The 25,471-nt window shown below is 43.6% G+C and overlaps 1 protein-coding gene across 1 annotated transcript in view; it reads right to left on the bottom strand.

Annotated features, from left to right (window-relative positions):
• Window positions 1–25,471, bottom strand: part of PTPRN2 (protein tyrosine phosphatase receptor type N2) — a 674,076-nt gene that overhangs the window by 443,029 nt on the left and 205,576 nt on the right. Inside the window, exons 6-7 of the mRNA XM_056857125.1 lie at window positions 12,967–13,423; window positions 699–944 (exon numbers count right to left, since the gene is read on the bottom strand). Of these exons, the coding sequence (XP_056713103.1) occupies window positions 699–944; window positions 12,967–13,423 (703 nt within the window). The remainder of the gene's footprint in view (window positions 1–698; window positions 945–12,966; window positions 13,424–25,471) is intronic.

Below are 25,471 nucleotides of genomic sequence, written 5' to 3'. Positions count from 1 at the left end.
CAAGTGTATAAGTATGAAAATCTGGCTGGAAAAACTCATTTTAATACTAATTAAAACTATCAATTAGATGTTTAGGCCAACTGGAATTTGTCTACACAGCAAAACAGAAATTTACATTCTGGAAATAACATTTTAACTTAGGGAAGAACCCAGATTCCCCTGAAATGGAATAGTGATGATAAGAAAGGCACGGGAAGAGGTTCTGTTGAGGGAAGTTGTTTAACTCTTCCACTACCTGCTGATTATTCTTGCCAAATGCCCTCCCAAGGATAGCTTTCCTCTGAGACATTCTTCATAGCTCTGTGTGTGTGTGTGTGGGGGGGGGTGACATTGGGCAAATGAGAATGTGTAGGAGAGAAGGAATGAACATTTAATTCAGCTTGTGCATCTTCCATATCGAGAGGGGGGGCATAGTTTTAGACCAGAGAAGCAATTTGTATTTGCTTCTTAGTTAGGTTGGCAAGAGCAAGTGAGTTGCACCCTGCCCTGGGAACACAGTGGAGCAAAAGTCAGGAGTCGCTGGCAGGCATGAAGGCAAAGGAGAGGTCAGCAAACAGCAGGGGTGAGGGCCAACAAGCAAGCAGTGAGAAAGACGACCAGATAGGCTGTCCTTGTTTGAAACTGTTTTAATTATTGTCGAACAACTTGATTTTTGTAAAAAAGCAAATAGAGGAAATCTACCCTGTTGAATCTAGTACCTTGCATCTGATAACCTTCTTCCATTAATCCTGCCTCATAGTCCGTTTTTCCTTCTTCATTTGCACCCATTCCCAATGACTCTCCTTCAACACTCCCAGCAGCATTTTTCTTTTCTTCATCTGCATCAACAGCCTCAATGGCATCCGCGATTACATCAGCCATCCGATCCAGCTCCGTCGGGTTCAATTTATCTACATCCACATGATGTTTCTTCAAGTCCCTCAGAACGTCTTGTATAAATATTTCTTAGGAAAGGGGAGGGGACGGAACAGAGAAACATGAACAATTGATTACTCATAAAAAGTATGCACAGGGAAAAAGAGAAGAAAAGTTTGTTCGCTTCAATCCAATCTGATTATCTACAAGGTCCTCTTGACTACATTCAGTTTATTCATAAATGTTTCCTTGGAAATACATTTTTAATGTTTTTTCTATTTCTTATTCAAATGCATTTAATGTGTTCAGTTATTCAGTGCATATGAATGTTATTAATTCATGGACTTATCTTCTTATATAAATCTTATACAAGTAATTGGGTAAGTTATCTCATTGGACCAACCATAGCCATTGGAATTTGGCATAAATTAGTGGTGAAACAACAGCCCTTATATAAAATGTTACTGGCCAGAACGTCTTATCTAGATGGTACAAAACTGCTACATTTAGCATTGTCACATAAGATTTACAATAGTAGCTGAACTGCAGCAATCAATTACAGTAACACTCAACCAACTTCAACACTGCTGGGAGAGATTAAAAAGTAGAGAATGTATTAGAGCAACTACATACAAGGAGGATGTCCAAACAACCTACAGTATGGCTGCTGGGGGAAAAAATGGGCCAGAGTTCTTTGTATCAGATTAACTAAAAAAGGAGTCTAAAATCCATGCTACAACAGTGAAACAATCACCAAAGATCCCCTCCAAGTTGCCAGGTATGGAGACAAGCAGCACAACAAGAAGCCATTCGAGACTGACATGCTTTACCTCCTTGGGGGTCATCATCAGACTTGCCCAGAATATATTTAGATCAACTTTTGAGCTATCCATAGAGCTCTCACACAGCACTCTCCCAGATACTGAAGACCTCCCTGTAGACTATGGAATCTGCTACCCTTTGCAGTCTACCTGCTTTTTAAATTCTCAGATGTAATCTTCCATTTATGTTCTTTGGTGTCACCCTAAAACTCACTTCACCCGTTCTATCCATAGTTCAGCAGCTTTGCATCACGTCACCTTGGCGCTTGATCCCAGTCAATCACGACCAGTTGCTAATCAGTTTTGCTACTTTGGCGGTCCTTCCAAGATCCAGCTAGGAACACACAATCTCCAGCCTGGCTGGGAAATGAAGCTGGACCACGGAACTAATGCAAATGCCTTACCTTTCTTTGTTTGTATAAGGCGATGAAACAGTGGCTGTTACCGCACTAGGTATTCCCAGCAATGTATTAAGAGTTTGAAACTGTTATAAAAAATACTGTTTGCACTTTGTTTGGCCCCTTTAGCTGTGAAGACGTCTTCCAACCATTTTTTAGCCGTGGCATCCAAAAAAGGGATGTTTTTTATAACATTTTCAAACTCTTAATACATCTCTGGGAATATCTAGTGCAGTAACAGCCATAATTTTCTTGCCACAAATAAAGTATCAGAGTCGTTATTCTAAAGAGAGACGTTATTTTAAACAGGTGCCCTGAGTTCCTTCAGGGTTGGTTGGTAAACCTAGAACATATTTTTTTAAAATTCTGGATTGACTTGGCTCTTGCTAGAGAATACTCTCCAAATGAGAAATTTAGCTACCTTTTGTTCTGACACGTCAACTATGGATGGAATGGGGGAAGTGAGTTTATCAATGACTCCAAAGCACATAAATAGAAGATGACATCTGAGACAGGATAAGAAATAGCAGATAGATTGGATTTCTTAGAAAAGCAAACAACAGACTTCTGAACATGTTATTAACAGAAGTCCTAAGGTGAAAATATTAAGATATTGAAGATGAAATATATGTTAAGTAAACAAAAGTAATTGCAGGAATCTTAAATAAGATTCCTGTGCCAAAATGTTCCATCCCTGTAATTACTTTGGTTTACTTAACATATATTTCATCTTCAGTATCTTAATATTTTCCCCTTCAGACTGGGGATATTATTGATTCTTACTCACATTTTAACTTAGAGCAATTGCCTTGCATAGTATTTAAAGTATTTAAATCAGGCTAAGAGCGCATTCCTGACCTGCACCGGCAGCCAGGATGAAAGTCTCGTTGGAGGCCGGGGAGGGCCTGCATTAGCGTCCGGGCCCCCTGCACCAGTGTCTGGGCAATTTACGCTGGCGTTTGTATCGCCAACACTGGTGGGAAGGCCTGGACATCGGTCGCTGGCTGCTGCCGTGGCAACACCGCCCTGGGACGCTGACAGGGCCTTCCAGCAGCATTGGAACACCAGCAAAGGTCGTGGTGGCGTTCCAGGAGGTGTTCCCGGGGTGTTTCGGTGCTGGGCTGGGGCGGGGCCACCGTTAGGTGGCCTCCTAAGCCATTTCGGCCCAGGAATGCCTCTTTTTTTTAAAGCCAAGATTCGCCACCTTTTAGGATTTTTTGCACCTTTTAGGATTTTTAGCTCCGGGAGGAGGTTTTGGCGGGGCCGAAACATTCTTTGGAGGCGGCACAGCCATGTTGCCTCCTAAGCCCGGCTCAGGCATTCCACTCAGGAATGTATTGTAAGTGTAGAACTTGGCCTTTATATCCTGTCAGTAGTAACACAGTCAAGGCCAACAAAGCAACCAGCAGCTAAGTAAGGATAGATAGTCTATGAGCAGCTGAATCTGCACTTGAGCAATGGACTGAGCCAGGCCACAGTCAGCACTGGAGGACCAGAGAATCACGGAATCATAGAGCTGGAAGGGGCTATACAGGTCATCTTGCTCAACCCCTGCTTAATGCAGGATAAGCCTAGAGCAACCCTCACAAGTGCTCGTCCAACCTCTGCTTAAAGTCTGCCAGTGAGGGGGAGCTCACCACCTTTCTAGGTAGCTGATTCCACTGTCAAACAACTCTTACTGTAAAAAAAATTGTTCCTGATATCCAGCTGGTACCTTTCTGCCTGCAATTTAAACCCATTATTGCGAGTCCTATCCTCTTCTGCCAACAGAAACAGCTCCCTGCCCTCCTCTAAGTGACCACCCTTCAAATCTTAAAGAGAGCAGTCATGTCCCCCTCAACCTCCTCTTCTCCAGACTAAACATTCCCAACTCCCTCAGCCTTTCCTTATAGGGCTTGGTCTCCAGGCCCCAGGTGAAACTGCGTTGGCCCCCAGTGTTATCTCACTTGAGTTCTGTTTATCTGACACCTCTTTCACCTGCCCTTCCTTCAAATAGCTCAGGGCAGCAATACATTCCTCCAGGTTATCTTCACAATAGCAATATAAACAAACTTATGATTTGCTCAAGGTCACCCAGTATGCCTCTTGGCTGAGTGGAAATTTGGACCAGAGACTCCCAAGGCCTTGTCTGACACTCCAATTACTACACCGCACAAAACAGGTAGCAACAAGACCACCCCCAGGCCAGATGTAGCAGACAGCAGTCCAGCAGCTTCTTCTGGGGTGGTCTCAACCAGTAAGGTACCTGGGTCCTGCCACCAGAGTCTCCAGCTTGAGACCCATCATGCCTTACATATGTAACACCAGCGGTTTCCAAACTGTGCTCCGTGAAACATCTCCTAGTGCTCCGTGAAGAGATTGGAAAGAAAAATACTGTCATTCGGTTTAGTACATAGGTGCTAGGCGAAAATTAGTGCTCCATGACTAATTTCTCTCCTGAAAAGTTCTTCATAACTCAAAACGTTTGGGAACCACTGCCTTACACCAAAGACCAAGAGTCTACAATGTTCAGTACAGAGAATGATACCGCTTATTTTGTTTTTGCTTTTACATTACTGAGTAGTGGGCTTCCCTTCCCCCCCCCCACCACTGGCAGGTTTCAACAAAGTTGCATCATCAAACCAAAAAGTGGAATTGCCAGAGAAAAGGCTATTAGTACAAACTGGCCATTTCAGTTTCATTCATTTTCAACTTATTTCCCATTCTTTCTTTCTATCAGGCTTATCTCTCCAGTCTGCTTCCTCGGGTTCCATAGTCTAAAACAAAGCGCAGTCACAATCTCGAGCAAAATGAAAATAAGAGGAAAGAAAATCACACGGGAGAAAATGAATCACCAACGGCCCAACGTCAGAGTCTACTAAAAGACACATGGAGGGTCTTTCCAGTTCATTAAATAAAAAGGAGATAGGGAAGCTGCCTGCCTGCTTCGAAGTGTGCTTTTCCCCACTCTAGGCAGCCGCCAGGACTCTGCCTGTAAAAGAAACACCCTCCTGAAGATAAGTTCCTTGTTAAAGGTTGTGTGTGTGTTAAGTGCCGTCAAGTCGCTTCCGACTCATGGCGACCCTATGAATGAAAGTCCTCCAAAATGTCCTATCTTTGACAGCCTTGCTAAGATCTTGCAAATTGGAGGCTGTGGCTTCCTTTATTGAGTCAATCCATCTCTTGTTGGGTCTTCCTCTTTTCCTGCTGCCCTCAACTTTTCCTAGCATGACTGTCTTTTCCAGTGACTCTTGTCGTCTCATGACGTGACCAAAATACGACAGCCTCAGTTTAGTCATTTTAGCTTCTAGGGTCAGTTCAGGCTTGATTTGATCTATAACCCACTGATTTGTTTTTTTGGCAGTCACCGGAATCCGTAACACTTTCCTCCAACACCATGTTAAAGGTTACTGGCCTCTTAAGGAAAACTAGGGCTAAAAATACTGGAGTTGTAGCCATGAGTCTATTGCAGAAACAACACATAGGAGTCTGGTGGCGCTTTAAAGACAAACATGTTGATTTCCTAGCATAAGATTCCTGGACTAGAGCCCATTTAGCTCAGCTACATCTTTTAAGGTACCACAAGACTCTGTATGTTTAAACCTAAAACACTAACCGTGCATTCCTGAAGGGGGGTGAATCCTCTCAGGAGGCGGCGTGACCTTGCCGCCAGCATAAGTGCGTCTTATCACGGGACAAGACGCACTTAGGCTGGCAGCAAGGGCAGTTCCATCGGTGCCTCGCCCCTCCGCCGGCAAAGTCTCCCTGTGGTGCAGGCCACAGCAGAGACTTGCAACGCAGGTGTGGGGGCATTCCTGGGGCGTTACCGGGGTGGGCCAGGGGTCGAAGCTGCCATTAGGCAGTTCCCTATGTTCTTTCGGCCCCAGACACCGGCGGCCAAAACGGCATTGCTGCGCCTGCTTTTTAGCAGGTGCAGCCCCACATTTTCAATGGGGCTTTTAGCCCCGTTGAAAATGAAAAAAGCCTTTAAAAGGCTTTTTTCGTCCTGGCAGCGTGCGGGAAACGTGTTAGGAGTAAGTGCGGCTGCGCCTCTTCCCCGCCGTCCCCACACATCGGCATCTCAGGAATACACGGTAAGTATTGTTCTTTACTGGATAGCCACTGTTGCTGAAAGGCTAAGAGCAACCAAAAATGCAACTGGGAGCAGTTCTGGACAGTGTAGTGTATTAAGTATGTCAGAAAACTGGTTAGAAAAAACTCGATCAGACTACGGTACTCTTAGCAAGCTAAGGGGGGGGGGAACTATTTATGAAAAGTTTTCAAAGGAAAAGAAACCATTGAAGTGCAAAGGATTTTAAATCCCATGTTTTTGTAGCATTTTCTGCAGATGATTTGTCAGGCAATTCTTAGGGGAATCTGATTAAAAGATAAGCACCACTGTTTATTTTAACTATGGCTAGGTAACTCTGAAACAAGAACTCATCTCGCAGATGATCTTTCAGATCCTGGTTTGCTTTGACAAAAGATGCAAAGACACCCCACTGGTATCTCTTGCATAGATACCCCACTGGTATCTCGGCCTATATTGTGGCATGTACAGCACTAGGCAACAAGCTGGGATTAAACCAAGATGTCCATATTAATACATCATGCAGAACTATAGCTACGAATAACTATGGTTATTAAGCCAAATAAGCCAATTCAAAACCATAATTTCAGACCCCAGTTTAATGGAAGAAGAAGAAGAGTTGTTTTTTACATGCCGACTTTCTCTACCACTTAAGAGAGAATCAAATCGGCTTACAATCACCTTCCCTTCCCCTTCGCACAACAGACACCCTGTGAGGTAGGTGGGGCTGAGAGAGTGTGACTAGCCCAAGATCAACCAGCTGGCTTCATGTGTAGGAGTGGGGAAACAAATTCAGTTCACCAGATTAGCCTCGGTCGCTCATGTGGAAAAGTGGGGAATCAAACCCAGGTCAGTGCCTTTCAGTTGACTATACTCTTAGAATTGACCCCTTCCTGAGAAATGGTATGTTATCTTATTCAGTTAGTCACCTACTAAGCAGGACTAAACTAATTTACTCACAAAAAGTAAGTTTTTTTATTGAATAGCTTCAATGTAATAAATGTGTATATATGTGTATATGCAAGTATTACAAAGTCTTAAAAGCAATAACAATGTATACAATAAAGCAAGCAAGTTCTACATACTATTTAGTTTTAAAGTCCAATACTTAAAATATAATAGTGAAAGAAGTCTGATTTAGTTAAAAGAATCTGATTCACGCTATCTAGAATAGTATATAAGTAAATCCATACATACCCAAAGCCAATCTCTTCTGAGATTCTCTTAGTCCAAAGACTTAGAGAGATCTAAATTTCTAGCCTTTCCCTGCCTATATTTATACTGACAAAAATTACTTGTTTTCCGATTTGGGATTTATTTTTATTGCTGGATTTATTTTTCCTGAACATGCTCTGTAGTTGCAAGCTTCCTTGCAGACTACCATATAAGGATTTTCCTCTTCCAGCAGGTTATTTTGCTAATCATAGCTATTTCTTAGACAGTCAGTTTTTAGTCTTGTTATGTCTCTATAATGACTAATTTTACATGCGTTCTCATATCCTGAAGAACACGATACAAATGAATATATTTTCAACTTTCTACTACAATTCTTTCATATTAAACCTTAAAACCCAATATAAAATTATACAACACCATTAGGTAATGTTTCAGACAGCTGTTGCTGAAACATTAGTCATTGTTAGGTAACAGTTAGGAAAAATACTACTGGATAAATATGAAGTGTAAAAAATCCAAGAGTATAATTATTTTTTCCAAAACGTAATTTTTGCAGAAGAGTCTCTTGGCTATGCATGTCTAGGCATGTCCAGTTTAAAGGGAATGAAACCTCTAAATGGCTTTTCATAAAAAATACGGTTTTACATTGAATAATTCTGCATATGTACAACACTACCGTGGCACTGAGTGGTAAGCTGGGGGTAAGCTGGAGTGATAAGCTGCAGTCAAAAGCTCTTCTCAAGACCTGAGTTCGCTCCCGACCAATGTCGGTTTCAGGTAGCCAGCTCAAGGTTGACTCAGCCTTCCATCCTTCCGAGGTTGGTAAAATGAGTACCCAGCTTGCTGGGGGTAAAGGGGAGAAGACTGGGGAAGGCACTGGCAAACCACCCCACAAACAAAGTCTGCCTAGTAAACGTCAGGATGTGACGTCACCCCATGGGTCAGGAATGACCCGGTGCTTGCACAGGGGACCGTTACCATTTTTTACAACACTAATACAACAGTTCATATGTTCTAATATGTCAAAGCCTGTAACAAGTCCACTGCCCCAAACCACTGCTCTTAACCACTACACCATGCTGGCTCTTCAACAAAAGTAATCTGCAGTTCCCCTCTGGTAGATTTGAATTTATTCAAAATGAGTAAGTGCCCTTTAAGCTACTGCTTAGCCTTAGAGAAAATGTCTCCTTTATCTGGAGGTAGAAAAGAGCAAGAGTCCAGTAGGACCTTAAAGACTAACAAAAATATTTTCTGGCAGGGTATGAGCTTTCGTGAGCCACAGCTCACTTCTTCAGATACTGTGATTTATCTGGAGGTAAATATATTGGTTGCTTATGCATAGGGTTGCCAGCTCCAGGTTGGGAAATACCTGGAGATTTTGTGGGTGGAGACTGAGGAGGGTGGGGTTTGGAGAGGGGAGTGGCTTCAATGCCATAGAGTCAAATTGCCAAAGAAGCCATTTTCTCCAGGGGGACTGATTTCTATCACCTGGAGATCAATTGTAATAGCAGATGAACTCCAGCCACCATCTGGAGGTTGGCAACTCTACATATGCACTCACAGGGGTTAGATAGCAACCAATGGGTAAAATTGAAAATGTGTACAATATGAATGAAAGAATTCCAGATGTTTTATGAGTTTGCATGCAAACTATATATTCAGTATTGTTCCCACACAAGGAAAGTTATTCCTGGATACATTATACCAGTGGAAGCCAAACTAGCAAAATACAATATATTTTGCAGCATACATTGTTCTCGGTGAGTGTCAAGTACCTATTCTCTGTTGATTTCTGCTAAGACAGGGGAAGCCGGAGAATGTATAATAATGAAAGCATTATGGGCTGGTTCGCTTTCACAGCAGTCTTGTTCCCGAGATGTGCAAGGCCACCTAGATTTGCATTTACATTTGGTTTTTGAAACTTATTACTAGGCAGATACCCAACTATGAATATTGTTACTTTGGGGGTATATACAGTGGGCTCTCTACACAGCAGCATTTCAGTAGTTTTTATGTTTGTAAAAAAATGTGTGTGAGCTGAGAGGAGGGGTAAGTATAAGAAAAGTCTGTAATGGAGAATTAAACCATCACTATCAAGTCACCAAACCACATGAGTGTATATGTCAATTTACAAACATTGATCAGTCAGTTTTTGCTACATTCCGAACAGCAGCATTAGTCCATGGTTTAGATCTAAGAGAAGTTTCAACAGCCAGAACTGCCCAGGCTCCCTATTTTCACCTACATGTCCCACTACTTGAAATTTCATTGTTTGATTCCTCATTGCTCTATCACTCAACGGCGAGCATGTGAATGGAAAAGTACTTTGAGAGGAAGTCAAAAGATTCTTAGGCTGTTTATGCATGGCAATTTGCTGCACCTTCCATGCTGAAGTGCCCCGCAGCTTTTTTTGAGTTTTGAACGGGGAATCGATGAATCAGAAGCCACTGCTCAGCCAGTGCTCACAAACGGCGCATTTTGGAAAAGCACTTCTAACACGACTTTTTTGGACCACCCCGCCATGACTGCGAAGAATCCGCGCTGGTTTGCATGAATAATTAAAGCCGCGAATGATCTTGTCCGCCTCTCTTCCGCCCACCCAGGTCTTCCCCCGTCTTTGTACCGCCTACCCGATCTTCCCAACCCCATCCCCTTTCCAAACCTGCCATCAAAGGAGGAAGCCATTTCCTTGTGCATTCGCTGCAACCCCCCACCTTCGTATGTGCCCCGAGACATCATCAGGCTGAGTGCGGCGTGAATGCAAACAACTCGTGATTTTTAAAAATTATTTTGTTCCCTTTATCGATATTTCTATTTCACCACTGCAACAAAGCATTTTCCTTCTCCAATCCTGGCAACTTTTCCCCGCACTTTCATACCCCCCCCCCATCGTATAGGGCGGGAGCCTTCTGCAATTTCGCAACCTGTCTTTGTTGTTGAATTTCTGTGATTTTCTTGGGAAAATCCTCCGAGCGGCCACTGCCGCGCCTGAAAGCCAAGTACAGAGGAGGTGGCTGGCAGGTCAACGGCATCCTGGTGCCCAATGGCTTCTCCATGCCCGAGGAGCCCCGGGGAAGTGGGAGGATACAAGCGGCCCAGCCCGGTCTCCTCATGAGCGTCTAACAGCAGCAGTGGCAACCTAGAGGGCAAGGACAAGGGGCAGCCACCGCAGCAGCCAGTGTGGGGCTGAGCCAACAACCTGGACCAGCTGGGGGCATTTTATCACTTTAGCGATATATCGCTATTTTTGACTGAGATATTAAAAAAAAAATCTAGAATGTCATAGCCCTTTGCGATCTTTCCACTGGAAAAAAACACATTTATTTGCGATGGGGGGGGGGGAGAAGCAACGTGCACATGTGTGGGATGACAGAGGGCGGGGAAAGAGACTTTGCCGCCCCGTTCCAAAGGTGGCTGAACAACTGTGATAGGATCACCTTGCAGATAACCCAGCCCTCTCTGAGCAAAGTTCTGCGCGTTGGGATACCATTGCATAACACGTGGCTCCAATCAACATCGGACTTTCTCCTCTGATTCAGTACCGTGAATAAGCATTTTAAAAGGCGGATTTTAAAAAAGAGCTTTGAGCGAGCAGCAAATTCATCCATGCATAAATGGCCTCAGTGTTGTGCATAGTCTGTGAGGGTGGCTTCACAAGTGCAAGATCCCTTAAAGTTGCCATCACTAGCTGAAGAAAACACAAGTGAGCAGCTTTCTGAAGTACACACATGAACACACATGAAGCTACCTCATACTGAACACACATGAAGCTACCCTTGGTCCATCAAAATCAGTACTGTCTACTCGGACCGGCAGTGGCTCTCCAGTGTCTCAGGCAGGGGTCTTTCACATCCCCTACTTGCCTAGTCCCTTTAAACTGGAGATGCCAGGGATTGAACCTGGGACCTTCTCCATGCCAAGCAAATGCTCTACCACTGAGCCACGGCCCCTCCAAGTAGTTCTTGTGATTTTAATTTTAATTTTGATTGTTCTTTCCCAGTGTACAAGATGCTCTAGAATTCTTAATTCATTCATCTTTACCATAAATCCTGTGGTTTAGAGCCAAAGAAAATGTGACGACAGAATATATGAGAATGGAGCATAGAGGTAAGCCCCTCTCTCCCCACACCATGGGCCTGCTTGGGATTGGAGTTCTGTTCAGCTGCAGTTAAACGTTATAAAGATAACAGCAGCTCTATTCCTGGATCTTCCATTGTCACATCTACCTTGGCCCATAGAGGCAGCGATCTGCCCAAGGCTACCCAATGCAAATATCCTCCTAGCTTTATGCCAAAGGAATCATAATGAAGAAATGTGACCTAATACAAAAGCACTGTCCATCAGCATAATGTTGTACACACGTCCCAGGAAGGCTGTCAAAAGCAAGCCCCTTTTGATATCACAGACTTTAGTGTCAAATTATGAGGCTATCAAGAACTTTCAGGCATCTATCAGTGCAATCTTAATCTTTCACCATTCTAAATTCATGGACTTCAGTAGATTTAGAAGGGTGTAACTCACGACCTGAGTTCGATCCCAACAGAAGTTGGTTTCAGGTAGCCGGCTCAAGGTTGACTCAGCCTTCCATCCTTCCAAGGTCAGTAAAATGAGTACCCAGCTTGCTGGGGGTAAAGTGTAGATGACTGGGGAAGGCAATGGCAAACCACCCCATAAACAAAGTCTGCCTAGTAAACATCGGGATGTGACATCACCCCATCAGTCAGGAAGGACCTGGTGCTTGCACAGGGGACCTTTACTTTTTAACTTTGTTTAGGGCTGCACTGTTAGTGTGTGTGTGTAAAGTGCCGTCAGGTCGCAGCCGACTTATGGCGACCCCTTTTGGGATTTTCATGGCACGAGACTAACAGAGGTGGTTTGCCTGTGCCTTCCTCTGCACAGCAACCCTGGACTTCCTTGGTGGTCTCCCATCCAAATACCAGGGCTGACCCTGCTTAGCTTCTGAGATCTGAAGAGATCAGGCTAGCCTGGGCCATCCAGGTCAGGGTGCACTGTTAGTAACTAAGTCAAATTTTCCTCTTTTTGGAACAGCAGTTTTCAAACTTTCTGTTTTTATCATTCACTTCTTATCTGCTAAGAAAATTTGTGAATCTGCCACATAACCCTTCTGGCACCTTTTATGTTCTAAGAGATAGATTTATGGAAGACAGATCCATTAATGGTTACTAGCCAGGATGACTAAAGGGAACCTTCACATCCACAGGCAGTAAACCGCTCAATATCTGTTTGTTGGCCATCTAGAGCAACTGGTTGGCTGCTTTGTGAAACAAGATGCTGGATTAGATGGACCACTGGTCTGATTCAACAGGACACCTCTTATATGTTCTTATACTCTCCTTGTTGCAGAGGATTCTGGGAAGAATCCTAGGATGCACACTCAGTTCACAAGAGGCCATGTGTGCTGACAGTGTACTCAAAACCATGCACTGTCCCTCCTGTGCAACTGTGCACTGAAAGGGAAGATGAACCATGATGGAGAACAGTCTTTTGGGGATGTCTGTTGTCTACTACCGATCTTCACCTTCAAGAAATCACAACATTCCCTAGAACACAGTTTGAAAACCCCTGGCCGAGATCCAGGACAGCAGATGAGAGATGAATAAAGAACTGAAGTAATTTGAACCCTTACCATCCACTGTAGTTAGAGGGGCCCTCAGATCATCCTGAGCAGAGCCAGGTACTACCAGTCCAGACCCAGGCCTTTGTTGGAGCAATGGTCTCATCTCAAAATCTCCCATTTTGTCCTTTGGCAATGTCCCATCAAGATGGTCCATCTGAGGAGGCTTGAGCATACTATTATAGGAGGAAACTCCATTAGTCCTGCTAAAAGAAAAACGTCCATCTAGATTGTTAGCTGCCACCTTTTGAGCGATGTAGGCATTTAGTGCTGTCAAGAGAGCCTTTCTATCAATCTGTTCTTCCGACTTCACTGGAAATTTATCTTTCTGAGGTTGGTTGAAGGTTCTCATTGGGAGGTCTTCAGTGTATTTCGAATGGGCTGCCGTTGAATGTGTCAAAGCAGATGCTCTTCCTTTCGAATTCTGTACCATGTAGTTAATTATAGAGTCAGGAGGGATGGCATCAACCTAGAAAGAAAAAGGTATGCTGAATTTTTCATATGCTAACGATTTCTAATTAGTCAACATGGGAACTCCATAAGAATATATATCAGTGATGTTCCTGTTTTAACTACATATTTAGGCAATATCTAGTTACGTCAAAGTCTGTGCAAAGTAAAGCTGAATCCTGCAACCTATCAATTATGCAAATTTACAAAGTTTCTTATTTTGTAGTGGATCACAGAGATTTTTTTTCCTGCTTCTCTCCTACAAAGGGAGGAGCAAGAAATTATAAGGACATCTGCCCTGCTCTCTAGCCACTAGAAAGTTTATTCAATATCTTTGGTATTTGAGATATCACCAGGCTTTTTACATAAATTTTCAAGCCTACCTTGGCGTCCACGTGGACCAGCAAATTGATTTAGAAATAGTGAAAGTTAAGCTTTGCAATGGTGATAGAACTGAACTGAAAAACACAACACAGCTATAAAATACAAGATCAGAAGAAGGAAAGCATCAATATCCTGGCCGAGTCCTAGTGTGAAGGACATATAATCCCTATGCACCAGTAGTGCAAGGATCCTTACATTAAACTCTATGATCACTGCCTTATTATTTTCAGCAATTTGCCAAGAAGCCACAAGTTCAAGCAAAACATCCCAATAGCTATTACTGTAATAAATAATGCATGATTTATAATGATAAACAATTTCTCAGCATTTTAAGAGTACAAAGTGTTTTCTTATCTCTTTCATCTCTATTCTCAAATGTTATTTTCATCTGACAGTTGGATAAGGCGAAGGAGAACTAGACTAAATGTGAGATCCAGTATGCATCGTACATTATAAAGGGGGGGGGGGCTATTGCAATGAAAACACACCACTGGAACACTTTCAAGCTGAAGATCCCAAAATTGTATGCATTGGGAAACAGTTCTAGAAGTGTAAAAAGTAAGGGTGTTTAACACAGGGAACCAAGGGACAGCATGCAGAGTTCCATCTGTACAACAGAGACTCTCTAAGCCTCTCCCCACTGTAGCTCCACCCTTTCTAAATGCTACTTATGAAAGTCAAGGAAGCTTCCAGAAGGGCACTCAGTGCCACTGGAAAGGAGGAGGAGGAGGAAGAGAGTTGGTTTTTATATGCCAACTTTCTCTACCACTTAAGGAAGAATCAAACTGGCTTACAATCACCTTCCCTTCCCCTCCCCACTGCAGACACCCTGTGAGGTAGGTGGGCCTGAGAGAGCTCTGAGAGAGCTGTGGCTAACCCAAGGTCACCCAGCTGGCTTCATGTGTAAGAGTGGAGAAACAAGTCCACCAGATTAGCCTTCGCAGCTCATGTGGAGGAGAGGGGAATCAAACCCGGTTCTCCAGATCAGAGTCCACTGCTCCAAACCACTGCTCTTAACCACTACACCACGCTGGCAAGTACTTTTCTCCCACTCACAAGGCCATTGGGATCCTCTATTAACTCTCCATATGTGATTGGCAAGTACTTTTCACCCACCCACAAGGCTTTAGGGATCCTCTCTTAACACTCTGAATGTACAACAACTTCAGACAGCCAACATGTGGAGACAATACCTTAGAAGAGAAGGTACAAAAATATATATACTAGTTAGCCAAAGTTGGGTTTAAAGCAAAAAAAAAAGACTGAACGCACTCTAAGATGGGGGGGACTGGGGATTTCCCTGCCTCTCTAGTAAACAAACAAGTCCATCAAGAAGAAGAACAAAACGATCGCATTGCACAAATTGGGTGCAAGTGTCAATCGCAGCCCAGATCCCTATCAAGAGAGAACCAGCAGTCTCAGCAGCTTGACAAGTAACAGCTGATGTTCTTTCCAATAATCCCAATTAAAAACATGGCAACCAGATCAGTTAACTGTAGTTTGAAAGCATCGTCACTTCCGGTAGCCAATAAAAAGTCAACAGAGGTAGGAACAATCTAGAGTCATTATTCAACTGGAACTTCTAATATTAGCCATGATGCTCTATGGATAGACAGTGGCTTTGCTCTGTTCCTTGAGGACAGCTCTAAATATTTCAATTTGGGGAAAAAAGTCGAACTCCAATCGAATTAAAAAATGTCCCAAAAGGCCTTAATTGGATCATGTCACCTCATCTAAAATTAGCCAACTCTGACTTATCTAAAATAAGAACACTCTTTGTTTCACAGCAAGACTCTTCAGGGCAGAAGAAGTCCCTAGGATAAAAGGACAAAATACCCACAGAATATGTAAAATAGAAAGGTACGACCTGAAATCTCAGTTAAAACACAACACAGGTAAATGATGCAGTACTAGAGTACTGTGTCCTTAGAACATTAAGAACAGTTATGCAATACGTAACATTCATTAGCATTTATTAGAATTTGGAATTTCAGGCAAAGAAGACAGTGACGAAGAACCGTTTTTATAGAACCTAGAGTCATCTTCCAAACATAGGTTTTTTTTTTTAATCAAAGACTTAGGATCACAGCCTTTTTTGTGCTAGGGCCATTTCAGTAGTTGCTTTATGGGAGTTGAATACTTCAGGACGCTACTATTCTGCCTTATTTCAAAGTTAAAGGTTTTTCACAGAATAACCCTGCAGCAGGCTGGTTTTTTTTCTTTCTTTCCAGTTCTGAATTGCCATTGAGGACAGGGATTTTAAAATTCCTTTTGCTGGCAACTCTGGTCGCATGACAATGGGGATAGCTAACCCTATGGGATAAGGAAGCAAAGACAGACTGGGGGGAGGGAGGGGGGAAAAGCAAAGATACACTCAGTGAGTAGGCATCAAAGAGTTTTGATTTCAGAGCCGGAGAGCAAAGATAACTGACAACAGAGGGGGGGAAAGTAAAATAGTTCTAGGCCTTCAAGTGACACTGAAGTCACTCCATATGTGACGGCATCTGAACAGAAACAACATGCAGGTTCTTGTTAAAGGAAAATACATTCTTCTGAAGAAAGAGCTGCTGTTTATTCACATTGTGCCACCGTCCTAAGAATTTTAAACTATTTATTACTTTTCAGTTCTTCGTTGTCTTTACTAAGGATAAGTTTTAATTTTTCCATACTAAAGAATGGTTCGTTTGGCCCTTAATGGACGACGTGAATAATCTCAATAACGTACAGGACAAACAAACAAAACTATTGTGCATTAACTTAAAGTCAGGCTGACTATGACATCCTATTAGGGTTTCCAGGTCCTCTTTGCCACTGGTGGGAGGTTTTTGGGGCGGGTCCTGAGGAGGGCGGGGTTTGGGGAAGGGAGGGACGTCAATGCCATAGAGTCCAATTGCCAAAGTGGCCGTTTTCTCCAGGTGAACTGATCTCTATTGGCTGGAGATCAGTTGTAATAGCAGGAGATCTCCAGCTAGTACCTGGAGGTTGGCAACCCGATTTACAAGTATGATAAAAAATTCAGGGCTAAGCTTGTTCCCAGCTATCAACTCCTGCACACGTGATGCTGGTGGCAGCAGACCTGTCTGGTAGTAGCACAGGAGGAAGCAGAGCTTGTCATGCTGAAGGTCCCAGGTTCAATCCCCAGCATCTCCAGTTAAAGGGACTAGACAAGTAGGTGATGTGAAAGACTTCTGCCTGAGACCCTGGAGAGCCACTGCCAGTCTGAGTGGACAATTCTGACTTTGATGGACCAAGGGTCCGATTCAGTATAAGGCAGCTTCATATGTTCGTGTGTTTTTTAAATATTATTTTAGTATGTGACTATTTTATGCAGGTATTTTAATTTTTGTATTATTTAAATTGCCCGTTTAAGCACCTTTTGTGCAGAGGGTAGAACCGAAATTATTCAAATAAATCATAAGCCACCCTCAGAACTTGGGGCAGCCTTAAAAGTGTCCTCCAACACAATGCAAGGAGCCGCTGTTGGTGAGTTGAAGAAGGGAGGTGTCCTGGCAGATATATTCAAGCCCCTGCATATGCATAAAGGGGCTGTTGTGATCCTGGCATTTGACATGGAAAGCTACTCTGAGAGGCATGTAGAAGACTTGGCCTAATATAGGGCTGACATTTGCTGGTACGGTTGTGTACAAGTTTTCAAGCGTCACGATTTTTTTTTCCCTGCCTGAAGAAGTGCTCTGTCCAGATTGAGCATTGATTGTGGCCCCAGCCCTGGGGGGGGGAAACGGAATAAGGGGGAAAGGGGGCCATGCCACCCAGGGGCTACCCATACCCTGGTAACCGGAAGCGTGATCTTACCGAAGAATGACTAGTACGCAGTAGCTGGAATAAACAGGCCACAACTTTATTGATTACAGCGTTAGGCATTGGCAAACATGAAGGGCGGGATCCAGGGATCAGCTGACCCATCTGTCAGCTGATCACACCCTGTGCCCAACCCGCCTGCTGGGCGCAGCCTGAGATGGCAGTATGCTGGGACCCACGTGGGCGGCAGCCCACAGTGTGGTCCACTGCCACTTGGGAGGAGGCCAAACCGCAGCCCCCGAGACAGGCTTAACCATTCCTGGCCTCCCCCCAAAACCCCTTATTAGGGTCCCCAAAATGGGAAACGGGGCATGCAGGCCATCTTTCCCCCAAACTGGATCTGGCCCCATGCCCAAACAGCCAACCATTGTTGTGACAGATAACCCTACCAAACCCCATAAACAAGGGGAGGGTGGGCGGGACAAGCAGCGTGGAGGGGGAAGAATGGCCACGGCCAGGGGCGGGGCCTCGTTTTATCCCCCCCTGGCATGCCAGCCGGTGCGGACCCCATTGGATGGGGGAGGGTCCTGTGACCCCCGGCGGAGCCCGCCAAAAATACCAAGAGGGGGCAGGGGTGGCCACGGGGGCGGACGGGAGCCAGCAGCCACCATTGTCCCTCCCGGCCGCCCCACGTAGGACCCGGGCCCGCCCCCTCCTTCCGTGAGGGCCGGCCGGGGCCCCCCGGGCCACCCATGCCGATGCCCCGCCGCCTGGATAGGCCGCCACCCGGGTAAGTGGGAAACCGGCCCTGTTCCCTCCGCCCCCCCCCCCGCGGGTCCGCAAACCCGGATCCCCCGAGTGGGATCTGCTGCTTCTTTTTTCAATATACATTTTTCCAAAATTCATTTTCTGGGACTTAAGTGGCACTAATGATACACAGTACAAGTTAATCTTCACGTAGACACAAAGGAGAGGTGATAACATACCTTGGCTCATAGGGAATTTGTGAAGTGCAGTTTGTAATATGTTTTAAAGACAGAGTGTTATGCACAGGCTAAGTATGATAAGTGCTAAGTATTAGCTTAGGGCACTGATTAAAAGTGCTATCTAATTAATGATCAGTGAGTCCTCAGATAATATTCAGCTGTTAATGGCTTGCTTTAAAATTTTTATCCTCTACCCAGGTGTCTAAACCTAGCTCAATTAGGAGTAGGATCCTAAGAAGTGATAAACAGCTGGAATGAGCAGTTAGCCAGCAGCCCTTCTCTCCGATTCCTTCCCAGCAACAACCATAATCTGGGTGTTATCTGAAGGTTCTGAATAGGGAAGGGAAGACAAACAGCTTTTGTCCACTTTTAATGGAAAGGAAGCTTGATGGTAGTACACTGCTAGTTACCACAACTTTGTAGGTAAATACAAAACAAAATCTATCGTTACACGTGCATTTTTAGCTGCCCATCATCTGTAGAGCTTAGTCTGTAATGATTAATTTGTATCCACAAATGATGAGGCAATGTTACACTTAAAGATGAGGGGCGAACATTGATACATATCCACCCACAATGATGTGCGAATAGCAGATTTGGCAAGTTACTTGGAGAAGTAGAGAGGCTAACTGTAAGGGCCGAGTAACTGGAAATGGACAAAAACCACCTCCCAGTTCTCTAGTGATTTTTATAGCAGGCCTATATAAGTTGTCCATCTAGTGCTGGTTCGAGAACACAAACGGCGAATCCTTCATGCAGTAAACATATTTCCCAGTAGGAAATGGTGGTGGGGGAGGGGGGAGGGTAGCAATAATCCAGGCTTCCTGCAGGGAATACCTGACCAACCAGAAGAATCTGATTGCAACAAATGTTCCAGAATGCTAAAAGAATAGAAGGCAGAGCCATTTTGATATATTGGCTTTTCAGTTCAAAAGTAAAGAGAGAGTACTATAGAAAGCAAGCTGTTTTTGTGTGCTTTCCCTTCTGCTGAACAAATGATAGAACAAGTGGTTCCCAGTTGAATCTCAGATTAACTGCATTTTATAGCAGAGTGGATTACCAAATGATGAGCAATCAGCCTCCAGTCTATGCCATTATGTAGCAATTGCACAATCAGGCTTCAGAGGCAAAACCATTACTAGTTTTGATCAAAAGGGAGTCTTTAGACCCATTTTTTGCTTGATCATCTATATGCTTTGCGACACTTTTAACTAGAGGGTGTTAATTAACAACCTTCATCATGAAGGCTTCTCTGAAGTAGATTTTAAAATATTTCAAAGCTCCAGTACATCTTAGATAGAGAAAGGTTATGTAAGCATGATGATCTGCCTTCTCTCTTAGTATGATGATCTGCCTTCTCTCCTAAACCGCTAGTGATTTCATGGTATATTAATGATCTCCCTGCTGCCATCGCCGTTCATTGTTTAACGGTATACCACTCCCTGAAGTTTGCATGAAACAATTAGAGATAATAAGGAACCTTCTTAATTAAAATGTTGTCCAGGCTAGTTCATGCAATCAGCCTTTTCGTATGTCCCCTTGAATATGAGATAAGAGTTATGATGAACTATGTAAGGTACAGTTCTCAGAATCACAGCAGCAGTTCAGTAAAAATAAAACACATGGAAGCGTGCAATTTATACTCTGTTTTGTCCAGTTCTTCAGATGGAGGCTTTGCATGAGGCAGCCATGACTTCATGTTATATAAGATTGACAAGGCTGCCTTAGTTGCCAATGTGGACATGAAACACAGAAGTTCATCCATGTGGTAAACAATGCATTTATTCATTTGCAGATCACAGTAATCAGTTCAAGGTTCAAGTTCATTGCATCGGGACAAAGGCCATTACAAGAAGTAGACTAAAAAACACTATATATTTGTATGACAATCTTTGACAACATATATGTTTACATTTACATTTTTGTATCAGATTAAAACTCAAGGAGGAAGAAAGGAGAAAAAAGTTTCTCTAAACCACTGAAACTTATAAAAATATTGAACATAAAACATTTGAAGTAATCTAAAATTTAGCTTACAAAACTAAAACCAAAACCACTCATGGATTAAAATTGTAGCTTTTAATGCTTGCCTGAATAGAGCTCACTTTTGTGAATGGAAAATCTCGCATCTTACTATGTCAACCACTTATAAATGGGATGTGCAGTTCAGTTCTGATCTCTAGTAATCAATGAATAGTTCTCAAGCAAGGATCCAACTCGCCTTCGTGTTATTAATAATATTATTTTTTATTATTCTGTCTCCAATGCCTGCTGGGCGCTTCAGCAAATAGTTCTATGTTGCATGATTGGGTATATAAGGGTGATGCTCTGATTGATAGCTCATTAATTCTCCAATCTAAGTCTTCTCCATGGTTTAAATTAATAAAAAAGACCATCTCAGAACCAAATATCTAGTTAACATCTCAATCCAAAAGCTCAGATTGGCTTTCACATCTCTGTGCTTTCAAACAATGAAAACTGCAATAGTGGATGGATGATATATAGGGTTGCCAACCTCCAGGTACTAGCTGGAGATCTCCTGCTATTATAGCTGATCTCCAGCTGATAGAAAATGGTCTCTTTGGCAATTGGACTCTATGGCATTGAAGCCCCTCCCCTCTCCAAACCCTGCCCCTCAGGCTCCGCCCCAAAAACCACCCACCAGTGGCAAAGAGGGACCTGGCAAGCCTACTTGTAAACCACCTCAGAGTCCAGTGAGAAAGACAGACTATAAATGAACATAATAAAAAAATAGTGATGCCTACTTCTAAGCAGTCACCAACCATGGTCAAAAAAACCCTCCTGCCTGTATTTTCTTGTGCCAACCCTCCTTTTTTGTCCCTGTCACCATGGACACTTGAAATTATAATCTCCATGTAGGGTTGCCAACTCCAGGTTGGGAAATACCTGGAGATTTTTGGAGGCTGGGGTCTGGAGAGGGGAGGGACTTGAATGCCATAGAGTCAAATTGCCAAAGTGGCCATTTTCTCCAGGGGAACTGATCTCTGTCACCTGGAAATCAGTTGTAGTAGCGGGAGATATCCAGCCACTACCTGGAGGTTGGCAACCCTATCTCCATGTGAGGTAGAGTAGCCAATTCCCTCTTCACAGCCGGTGAGAGGTTTTTGGGGCAGAGCCTGAGGAGGGCGGGGTTTGGGGAGGGGAGGGACTTCAATGCCATAGAATCCAATTGCCAAAGCGGCCATTTTCTCCAGGTGAACTGATCTCTATTGGCTGGAAATCAATTGTAATCGCAGGAGATCTCCAGCTAGTACCTAGAGAGGTTGGCACGCCTGTCTCCATGTGAGAGGACATATGTACTGTTTCACTTATAAGTGCAAAGCAAGTATTTATGCTGCAGCAAGTCCACAGGTCAGGAAGCTGCAAGACAAGCACCAAGGTTTTCTGTCACAATTAAGGGAGAAAAAACCCTCAGGTGCAGCTCCGGCTTGCCAGATCTGATGATTAACACAGAACGTTCCCATCATATCCAGGCAGAATGCCCAGCTTTACCTTTTTTGCAAAGCAAAAGCCAAAGTGGCAGATATGATATTTTTGTAGCCTTGGGGAAATTCTCCTCTGCAATTTGGGTCAATAATATTTACCATTCCCATATTTATTTTATGCAGAGTTTTCATTCATTAATACCCCCAAGCAACTGCAAGCAGATATACCGGTAGTTGATAAATAAGAACCTCTGGCTACCAGGAGACAATCAACCTCCAACACAATCCAGACTTGGTGCCAGTTTTGTTTCTGTGATCAGTATTAGATCAAGTAGAGTAATGCTGCCTTACCTTAACGTTCTGGATTTTAGATGAGCAAGAGTTTTTATTCCCTGTAGGTCCTTTTATTAACATATCAGGATAAACCTCACTTTTAAAAAATACATTCAGATTGCATTTCAAACTAGCATAAAGGTAAATTAGCACCTAGTAGTGGTAGTTTACAGATGTATGCAGATGTTTTAAAACATTGAACAATGCTAATGTTACTGTAATGACTACTGAGGTCAAGAATAGCCCAGCTTGACATTTAAATTGTACTAAACTTATGTGTTACCTCTGCATTAAGCCAAGTTGTGTGCCACTACATTTTCCAACAAATTGTTCATGTAGTGATAGAATTCACAATTTAGAGACATCCCCTTACATTTTACAGTGTTAAGGAACTGGTAGTTTGTGGACTTGTTCTAAGATTTCTCTAAGTTTTCATGACTTTACTTCTAGAACAAGGGTTAGCAGTTACTGTACCGGATGTTTTAGTCACTCTTTGTATTAAAGTTGTTCTAAGCCATTCCTAATTGTGTTAGTCTTTATCTGCTGATCCAGAAATACAACACTTTACAGTTTTGTAGTCTCTTCTCCCATACTTTTCTGCCTGCTATGGAGAACAAGACTTCCATTCCCGTAGGGTCCCCAGCTCTGGTTTGGGAAATACCTGGAGATTTTCGGGGGACAGTCTGAGGAGGGCGGGGTTTAGAGAAGGGAGGGACTTCAATGCCATAGAGCCTAATTGCCAAAGCGGCCATTTTCTCCAGGTGAATTGATCTCTGTCGGCTAGAAATAAGTTGTAATAGCAGTTAGTACCTGGAGGTTGGCAAACCTAAGTATCAGACCATGGATTAATAACAGAGGAAAGGGGGAGGAGAAATCATGCCTGCACCTCTGGAAGGGTTAAACATCTGCTCAGGATCTTAGAACAGCAATATGGCAAGGCTTGCCAGGGAAGAGATCTGAAAGGCCGCAATGTGTTGGTAGGGTAGCCAGGTCCCTCTTCACCACCAGCAGGAGGTTTGGGGGCGAAGCCTGAGAAGGGTGGGGTTTGGGGAGGGGAGGGGAGGGACTTCAATGCCATAGAGTGCAACTGCCAAAGCGGCCATTTTCTCCAGGTGAACTGATCTCTATCGGCTGGTGATCAGTTGTAATAGCAGGAGATCTACAGCTACTACCTGGAGGCTGGCAACCCTGTGTTAGTAAGATCTCAAACTTTGTGAACTTTCACAGCATTTTGTACCTCTAAATTAAGTTATGTGAAAAGAGAAAAATTAACACACGAAAGCTGGACAAGTAACAGCAGAAACAGTTTGATTTTCTACTATACAGTGCTGTTTTCAAGAGAGTCTTTTTTTTCTTTTTTCTTCCAAAGCCTTTATGTCCCAGCTGCAGCTTCCCAGTCATCCATGTTAGGGGGGAATTTTGCCCAAAGGCTTTCCAAAAAATTTCAGCAATGAGACTCATTAGCCGAGTCATAATGTACCACAGTAACACATCAGGATGGTTGTTGTGTACAGCAAAACAACAGCATGAAAATTTTCCTTTAGTATAAAAAATAGCTTTAACATCTTCCAACGTGACCTGGATTTTTTTAACTCAGCAAAATAAATATCCTAACCATGATTCCAAAGGGAAGCGAATTTCATGCAGGAGTAAAGCTTTCATACCTATTTTGAAAATATGGCAGCATCTTCAGTCTGACCTGAGATATCAACCAATGCTTTCACATGTTTCCCATAACTACACTGTTCATAATGCCCCCAAACAACCTTGGTTGCTTTAGGGTCAGCCAGAGGCAATACAACAATGTTTTCAATTGAGGTCCTGCTGCAAATGCTACAATTCCTTCCTGTAAGTCTATAAAGGTCTGTTTGCAGACAGATATGGAAAAAGGGGAGCCAGCATCAATAGCTGGGATCATCCGGGGGCAACTTTATATATTTTACAGCAATATAAGGATCTACAGTGTCAAAGGTCAAAACTCACCTAATCACAGTATAGGCAACCAACAGGAAGCAGAAGAGACAGGCCTCCTCTGGCTGTGTATCCCTGTATTTCGGGGGAGGCCACTCTGGCTCTAAGCCCTGAGCTGTCAACTGCCCAGGTTCCTCCTTGTCAAGCCTTTAGAATCATAGAATCATAGAGTTGGAAGGGACCACCAGGGTCATCTAGTCCAACCCCCTGCACAATGCAGGAAATTCACAACTACCTCCCCCCCACCCCCAGTGACCCCCTACTCCATGTCCAGAAGAAGGCCAAGATGCCCTCCCTCTCCCTCTCATCTGTTGCTGGAGTACCATGTCCTTTCTCCATAGCCACAAGGTCTTTGGGCCAAGAGTAATAGCACCCCCCCCAAGGGGTTCCTGTTCCAGTTCCATGAAGACAAGTTTCTGGTCTGAGGAACTACCCTTTTAATTGATGCTTCAGCATGCTCACCTAAGGTTGCCAGCCTCCAGGTGTCACCTAGAGATCTCCACTAGTACAATTAATCACCAGATGACTAAGATCAGTTCCCCTGGAGAAAATGGCTGCTTTGGAGGGTGGACTCTATGCATTATACCCTGCGGAGGCCCCTTCCCTCCCCAAACCCCGCCCTCTCCAAGCTCCACCCCCAAAATCTCCAGGTATTTCCCAATCCAGCAGAACCATAAGATGCTGTTCTGAAAAATAATTAAAAAAAAATAACAAACCTAGTGCAGTTAGGTTTTGGGGGAGGGGTTGTATAGACTCTAGAGACATGAGCAAAGCATAGGGTCAGAGAAATCCTCAATTATGCCATGCAGGAGATAATTATAATCATAAATGCAAAGTCTGGCATTTCCATGGGGCACCCCAGTTCTGTACCACATACTATTTTTATAATGAGTCCCGAACTTGCTGGAGTATGGAATGTTCCGGTTCTATCCCAGAAGCGGTTTGCCAAGAGAGTATCCATCCTGAGCTAGCTTTTTTGCCTTTCACAGGTGTAGAGTGCACTCCCCCATAACAGTCTATCTCAAGGACATGTTCCCAGGCAGTCTTAATTAGATCATGCTCTGCAGCTGAGAATCTCAGTTGGGAGGGGGTCATTCGCTCATTCCCTGGAAAGTTCCGTGAAGACAGCCCTATGATTGGTTGTGGAAAGTCAGCAGGTTATGGTTAGCTTTTTCCATAAGAGTAGCT

Source organism: Euleptes europaea, chromosome 11, assembly GCF_029931775.1.
Source record: "Euleptes europaea isolate rEulEur1 chromosome 11, rEulEur1.hap1, whole genome shotgun sequence".
Taxonomy (NCBI): domain Eukaryota; kingdom Metazoa; phylum Chordata; class Lepidosauria; order Squamata; family Sphaerodactylidae; genus Euleptes; species Euleptes europaea.
This window is presented reverse-complemented; position numbering and strand designations above follow the sequence as displayed.